Raw genomic sequence first — 7522 nt, 5'->3', positions numbered from 1 at the left:
CTTGCCCCACCTCCCGGGCCCCCCAACCTCGTGGGTCCCCTACCTTCGTGCTCCCCACCACTATGCCCTCCCCACCTCCAGGGCCCCCCACCCCCTGCATGCACACCCTGCTGTGTCAGGTGTACAACGTGCCCAGACCCATGGGACAGGTGCTTCTCAGAGCCCAGTCGAAGCGCTGTGTAAGGGATGCACACCTTTACTGGGGATCCCACGGCACACCTTTACTGGGGATCCCACGGCACACCTTTACTGGGGATCACAGAGCACACCTTCATGAGATCCCAGAGCACATCTTTATTGGGGATCACAGAGAACATTATTGGGGCCACACGGCCCACCTCTATTGGGGATTACATGGCGTACTCCTCGGTCCACTTGCGGGCCCGGAGGTCGAACGCGGGCCTGTCCGTCAGGAACACGTTCGCAATCTCGGGATCGAGGATGTCGTGCGGGCTGGGGTCCGCCAGCAGGGCGCCGATGGCCAGCAGCACCTGGGAGATGGTGCACGTGGGCGCCCACCTGGAGGTCAGCAGGTCCAGCCCGATGCACCCACTCTCACTTACGTTCGGGTGGTAGATGGGGGTGCTGAACTGGACCTGCGGCGGGTTCAGGGGGTAAGTAGCTGGAAACACAATCTCTAGGCTGAAGATGCCGCCCTCGTAGGGGCTGCCCTGGGGCCCTATGACCACCCCCTGCCACGTGAGGATGTCGTCCTCCAGGGGCCCCGCGGAGCACAGCTCGGGGGGGTGTCGAGAAAGGTCGAGGAACTCCTTCAGCAGGCGTCTCACGGCCCGAGACTGCGCCATGGCCGACCCTTGTCCGAGGTCCTGAGACAGAAAGTGCGGACCCGGTCAGGTCAGGGACGCCACCCTCCAGGTCAGGGGACAGGTGGGTCAGGTCGGGTGGGATGGAGGGGTCAGGGGTGATGGGGGCAGGGCCGGGGACGGGGGGCAGGGAAGGTGACGGAGGCAGGGCCGGGGACGGGGACAGGGCCCGAGGTGGGGGAGGGTGTGGAAGGAATGAAGGGACCGGCGGGACGGATGGCTCCCGTCCACCTGTGTCTTGCACGCCCCTGGCTCCGCCCCCTCTCTCCCCAGCAGCCGCCACCCCCTCTCATCGGTCCTCACCTGGAGACTCCGCTGCTTCGCGCGCCCGCTCCTGCCGCTGTCCCTGCCGTCCACACCGGGAAGCCTGGCGCCAGGGGATCTGCTCTGTGAGGTCACAGGGTCCAGCTGATGACACGCCAGGTAAGGGGAGGACTGGCTGCTAGGTCAGGGGGTGGGCTAGGTGAGGGGGCGGCGGGAAAGAGGGGGCAGCTGAGGGAGGGACCGGTGGCGGGAAAGACCATGGAGGGTGAAACAAGATGGTGGAGAACGGGAGGGATCATGGGAGATAATGGAAGATGGCGGACGGGGGCATCATGGCCGACAATGCAAGATGGCGGACGGGGGCATCATAGTGGATGATGGAGGATGGCAGATGGGAGGTATCCTGGTGGATGATGGAGGATAACGCAAGGTGGAAGTCATCAGGATGGGTAATGGAAGATGGTGGCAAAGGAAGGAACCATGTTGGGTAACAGAGGTACTGTGGAGGTTAATGGAGGGCATGGACAGTGGGAGAGACCATGGTGGGGAATGGAGGGGTGGATGGCGGGAGAAACCATGTTGGGTAATGGAGGCACGGTGGAGGTTAATGGAGGGCATGGACAGTGGGCGAGACCATGGTGGGGAATGGAGGGGTAAAGGGGGTGGAGGGTGGGAGGAACCAGGTTGGGTAGTGGAGGTACTGTGGAGGTTAATGGAGGGCATGGACAGTGGGAGAGACCATGGTGGGGAATGGAGGGGTGGATGGCGGGAGGAACCAGGTTGGGTAGTGGAGGTACTGTGGACATTAATGGAGAGCATGGACAGTGGGAGAGACCATGGTGGGGAATGGAGGGGGTGGAGGGCGGGAGGAACCAGGTTGGGTAGTGGAGTTACTGTGGACATTAATGGAGAGACATGGACAGTGGGAGAGACCATGGTGGGGAATGGAGGGGTGGATGGCGGGAGGAACCAGGTTGGGTAGTGGAGGTACTGTGGACATTAATGGAGGGCCTGGACAGTGGGAGAGACCATGGTGAGGAATGGAGGGTTGGATGGCGGGAGGAACCAGGTTGGGTAGTGGAGGTACTGTGGAGGTTAATGGAGAGACATGGACAGTGGGAGAGACCATGGTGGGGAATGGAGGGGTGGATGGCGGGAGGTACCATGTTGGGTAGTGGAGGCACTGTGGAGGTTAATGGAGAGCATGGACAGTGGGGAGACCATGGTGGGGAATGGAGGGGTGGATGGCGGGAGGAACCAGGTTGGGTAGTGGAGGCACTGTGGAGGTTAATGGAGAGCATGGACAGTGGGAGAGACCATGGTGGGGAATGGAGGGGTGGATGGCGGGAGGAACCAGGTTGGGTAGTGGAGGCACTGTGGAGGTTAATGGAGGGCCTGGACAGTGGGAGAGACCATGGTGGGGAATGGAAGGGTGGATGGCGGGAGGAACCAGGTTGGGTAGTGGAGGTACTGTGGAGGTTAATGGAGAGGCATGGACAGTGGGAGAGACCATGGTGGGGAATGGAGGGGGTGGATGGCGGGAGGAACCAGGTTGGGTAGTGGAGGTACTGTGGAGGTTAATGGAGAGGCATGGACAGTGGGAGAGACCATGGTGGGGAATGGAGGGGGTGGATGGCAGGAGGAACCAGGTTGGGTAGTGGAGGTACTGTGGAGGTTAATGGAGGGCATGGACAGTGGGAGAGACCATGGTGGGGAATGGAGGGTGGAGGGCGGGAGGAACCAGGATGGGTAGTGGAGGTACTGTGGACATTAATGGAGAGGCATGGACAGTGGGAGAGACCATGGTGGGGAATGGAGGGGTGGAGGGTGGGAGGAACCATGTTGGGTAATGGAGGCACTGTGGAGGTTAATGCAGGTTGGGTAGTGGAGGCACTGTGGAGGTTAATGGAGGGCATGGACAGTGGGAGAGACCATGGTGGGGAATGGAGGGGTGGATGGCGGGAGGAACCAGGTTGGGTAGTGGAGGTACTGTGGAGGTTAATGGAGGGCCTGGACAGTGGGGAGACCATGGTGGGGAATGGAGGGGTGGAGGGCGGGAGGAACCAGGTTGGGTAGTGGAGGTACTGTGGAGGTTAATGGAGAGCATGGACAGTGGGAGAGACCATGGTGGGGAATGGAGGGGTGGAGGGCGGGAGGAACCAGGTTGGGTAGTGGAGGTACTGTGGAGGTTAATGGAGGGCATGGACAGTGGGAGAGACCATGGTGGGGAATGGAGGGGTGGAGGGCGGGAGGAACCAGGTTGGGTAGTGGAGGTACTGTGGAGGTTAATGGAGGGCATGGACAGTGGGAGAGACCATGGTGGGGAATGGAGGGGTGGAGGGCGGGAGGAACCAGGTTGGGTAGTGGAGGTACTGTGGAGGTTAATGGAGAGCATGGACAGTGGGGAGACCATGGTGGGGAATGGAGGGGTGGATGGCGGGAGGAACCAGGTTGGGTAGTGGAGGCACTGTGGAGGTTAATGGAGAGGCATGGACAGTGGGAGAGACCATGGTGGGGAATGGAGGGGTGGATGGCGGGAGGAACCAGGTTGGGTAGTGGAGGTACTGTGGAGGTTAATGGAGAGGCATGGACAGTGGGAGAGACCATGGTGGGGAATGGAGGGGGTGGATGGCAGGAGGAACCAGGTTGGGTAGTGGAGGTACTGTGGAGGTTAATGGAGGGCATGGACAGTGGGAGAGACCATGGTGGGGAATGGAGGGGTGGAGGGCGGGAGGAACCAGGATGGGTAGTGGAGGTACTGTGGACATTAATGGAGAGGCATGGACAGTGGGAGAGACCATGGTGGGGAATGGAGGGGTGGAGGGTGGGAGGAACCATGTTGGGTAATGGAGGCACTGTGGAGGTTAATGCAGGTTGGGTAGTGGAGGCACTGTGGAGGTTAATGGAGGGCATGGACAGTGGGAGAGACCATGGTGGGGAATGGAGGGGTGGATGGCGGGAGGAACCAGGTTGGGTAGTGGAGGTACTGTGGAGGTTAATGGAGGGCCTGGACAGTGGGGAGACCATGGTGGGGAATGGAGGGGTGGAGGGCGGGAGGAACCAGGTTGGGTAGTGGAGGTACTGTGGAGGTTAATGGAGAGCATGGACAGTGGGAGAGACCATGGTGGGGAATGGAGGGGTGGAGGGCGGGAGGAACCAGGTTGGGTAGTGGAGGTACTGTGGAGGTTAATGGAGAGCATGGACAGTGGGAGAGACCATGGTGGGGAATGGAGGGGTGGAGGGCGGGAGGAACCAGGTTGGGTAGTGGAGGTACTGTGGAGGTTAATGGAGGGCATGGACAGTGGGAGAGACCATGGTGGGGAATGGAGGGGTGGAGGGCGGGAGGAACCAGGTTGGGTAGTGGAGGTACTGTGGAGGTTAATGGAGAGCATGGACAGTGGGGAGACCATGGTGGGGAATGGAGGGGTGGATGGCGGGAGGAACCAGGTTGGGTAGTGGAGGTACTGTGGAGGTTAATGGAGAGCATGGACAGTGGGAGAGACCATGGTGGGGAATGGAGGGGTGGATGGCGGGAGGAACCAGGTTGGGTAGTGGAGGCACTGTGGAGGTTAATGGAGGGCCTGGACAGTGGGAGAGACCATGGTGGGGAATGGAAGGGTGGATGGCGGGAGGAACCAGGTTGGGTAGTGGAGGTACTGTGGAGGTTAATGGAGAGGCATGGACAGTGGGAGAGACCATGGTGGGGAATGGAGGGGGTGGATGGCGGGAGGAACCAGGTTGGGTAGTGGAGGTACTGTGGAGGTTAATGGAGAGGCATGGACAGTGGGAGAGACCATGGTGGGGAATGGAGGGGGTGGATGGCAGGAGGAACCAGGTTGGGTAGTGGAGGTACTGTGGAGGTTAATGGAGGGCATGGACAGTGGGAGAGACCATGGTGGGGAATGGAGGGGTGGAGGGCGGGAGGAACCAGGATGGGTAGTGGAGGTACTGTGGACATTAATGGAGAGGCATGGACAGTGGGAGAGACCATGGTGGGGAATGGAGGGGTGGAGGGTGGGAGGAACCATGTTGGGTAATGGAGGCACTGTGGAGGTTAATGCAGGTTGGGTAGTGGAGGCACTGTGGAGGTTAATGGAGGGCATGGACAGTGGGAGAGACCATGGTGGGGAATGGAGGGGTGGATGGCGGGAGGAACCAGGTTGGGTAGTGGAGGTACTGTGGAGGTTAATGGAGGGCCTGGACAGTGGGGAGACCATGGTGGGGAATGGAGGGGTGGATGGCGGGAGGAACCAGGTTGGGTAGTGGAGGTACTGTGGAGGTTAATGGAGAGCATGGACAGTGGGAGAGACCATGGTGGGAATGGAGGGGTGGAGGGCGGGAGGAACCAGGTTGGGTAGTGGAGGTACTGTGGAGGTTAATGGAGGGCATGGACAGTGGGAGAGACCATGGTGGGGAATGGAGGGGTGGAGGGCGGGAGGAACCAGGTTGGGTAGTGGAGGTACTGTGGAGGTTAATGGAGAGCATGGACAGTGGGAGAGACCATGGTGGGGAATGGAGGGGTGGAGGGCGGGAGGAACCAGGTTGGGTAGTGGAGGTACTGTGGAGGTTAATGGAGGGCATGGACAGTGGGAGAGACCATGGTGGGGAATGGAGGGGTGGAGGGCGGGAGGAACCAGGTTGGGTAGTGGAGGTACTGTGGAGGTTAATGGAGAGCATGGACAGTGGGAGAGACCATGGTGGGGAATGGAGGGGTGGATGGCGGGAGGAACCAGGTTGGGTAGTGGAGGCACTGTGGAGGTTAATGGAGAGGCATGGACAGTGGGAGAGACCATGGTGGGGAATGGAGGGGGTGGATGGCGGGAGGAACCAGGTTGGGTAGTGGAGGTACTGTGGAGGTTAATGGAGAGGCATGGACAGTGGGAGAGACCATGGTGGGGAATGGAGGGGGTGGATGGCAGGAGGAACCAGGTTGGGTAGTGGAGGTACTGTGGAGGTTAATGGAGGGCATGGACAGTGGGAGAGACCATGGTGGGGAATGGAGGGGTGGAGGGCGGGAGGAACCAGGATGGGTAGTGGAGGTACTGTGGACATTAATGGAGAGGCATGGACAGTGGGAGAGACCATGGTGGGGAATGGAGGGGTGGAGGGTGGGAGGAACCATGTTGGGTAATGGAGGCACTGTGGAGGTTAATGCAGGTTGGGTAGTGGAGGCACTGTGGAGGTTAATGGAGGGCATGGACAGTGGGAGAGACCATGGTGGGGAATGGAGGGGTGGATGGCGGGAGGAACCAGGTTGGGTAGTGGAGGTACTGTGGAGGTTAATGGAGGGCCTGGACAGTGGGGAGACCATGGTGGGGAATGGAGGGGTGGAGGGCGGGAGGAACCAGGTTGGGTAGTGGAGGTACTGTGGAGGTTAATGGAGAGCATGGACAGTGGGAGAGACCATGGTGGGGAATGGAGGGGTGGAGGGCGGGAGGAACCAGGTTGGGTAGTGGAGGTACTGTGGAGGTTAATGGAGGGCATGGACAGTGGGAGAGACCATGGTGGGGAATGGAGGGGTGGAGGGCGGGAGGAACCAGGTTGGGTAGTGGAGGTACTGTGGAGGTTAATGGAGGGCATGGACAGTGGGAGAGACCATGGTGGGGAATGGAGGGGTGGAGGGCGGGAGGAACCAGGTTGGGTAGTGGAGGTACTGTGGAGGTTAATGGAGGGCATGGACAGTGGGAGAGACCATGGTGGGGAATGGAGGGGTGGATGGCGGGAGGAACCAGGTTGGGTAGTGGAGGCACTGTGGAGGTTAATGGAGGGCCTGGACAGTGGGAGAGACCATGGTGGGGAATGGAAGGGTGGATGGCGGGAGGAACCAGGTTGGGTAGTGGAGGTACTGTGGAGGTTAATGGAGAGCATGGACAGTGGGAGAGACCATGGTGGGGAATGGAGGGGTGGATGGCGGGAGGAACCAGGTTGGGTAGTGGAGGCACTGTGGAGGTTAATGGAGAGCATGGACAGTGGGGAGACCATGGTGGGGAATGGAGGGGTGGATGGCGGGAGGAACCAGGTTGGGTAGTGGAGGTACTGTGGACATTAATGGAGGGCATGGACAGTGGGAGAGACCGTGGTGGGGAATGGAGGGGTGGATGGCGGGAGGAACCAGGTTGGGTAGTGGAGGCACTGTGGAGGTTAATGGAGAGCATGGACAGTGGGAGAGACCATGGTGGGGAATGGAGGGGTGGATGGCGGGAGGAACCAGGTTGGGTAGTGGAGGTACTGTGGACATTAATGGAGGGCATGGACAGTGGGAGAGACCATGGTGGGGAATGGAGGGGTGGAGGGCGGGAGGAACCAGGATGGGTAGTGGAGGTACTGTGGACATTAATGGAGAGGCATGGACAGTGGGAGAGACCATGGTGGGGAATGGAGGGGTGGAGGGTGGGAGGAACCATGTTGGGTAATGGAGGCACTGTGGAGGTTAA

The 7522-nt window shown here is 60.2% G+C and overlaps 1 protein-coding gene across 1 annotated transcript; it reads right to left on the bottom strand.

The window, feature by feature from the left end:
• Positions 1-350: 350 nt before the first annotated feature.
• On the bottom strand, positions 351-806 carry LOC118636093 (ubiquitin-conjugating enzyme E2 2-like). Its single transcript, XM_036271145.1, has one exon. The coding sequence runs from the start codon at positions 804-806 to the stop codon at positions 351-353; it is 456 nt and encodes a 151-aa protein (XP_036127038.1).
• Positions 807-7522: the final 6716 nt, after the last annotated feature.

This window comes from Molossus molossus, unplaced genomic scaffold, assembly GCF_014108415.1.
Source record: "Molossus molossus isolate mMolMol1 unplaced genomic scaffold, mMolMol1.p scaffold_m16_p_2, whole genome shotgun sequence".
Classification (NCBI taxonomy): domain Eukaryota; kingdom Metazoa; phylum Chordata; class Mammalia; order Chiroptera; family Molossidae; genus Molossus; species Molossus molossus.
This window is presented reverse-complemented; position numbering and strand designations above follow the sequence as displayed.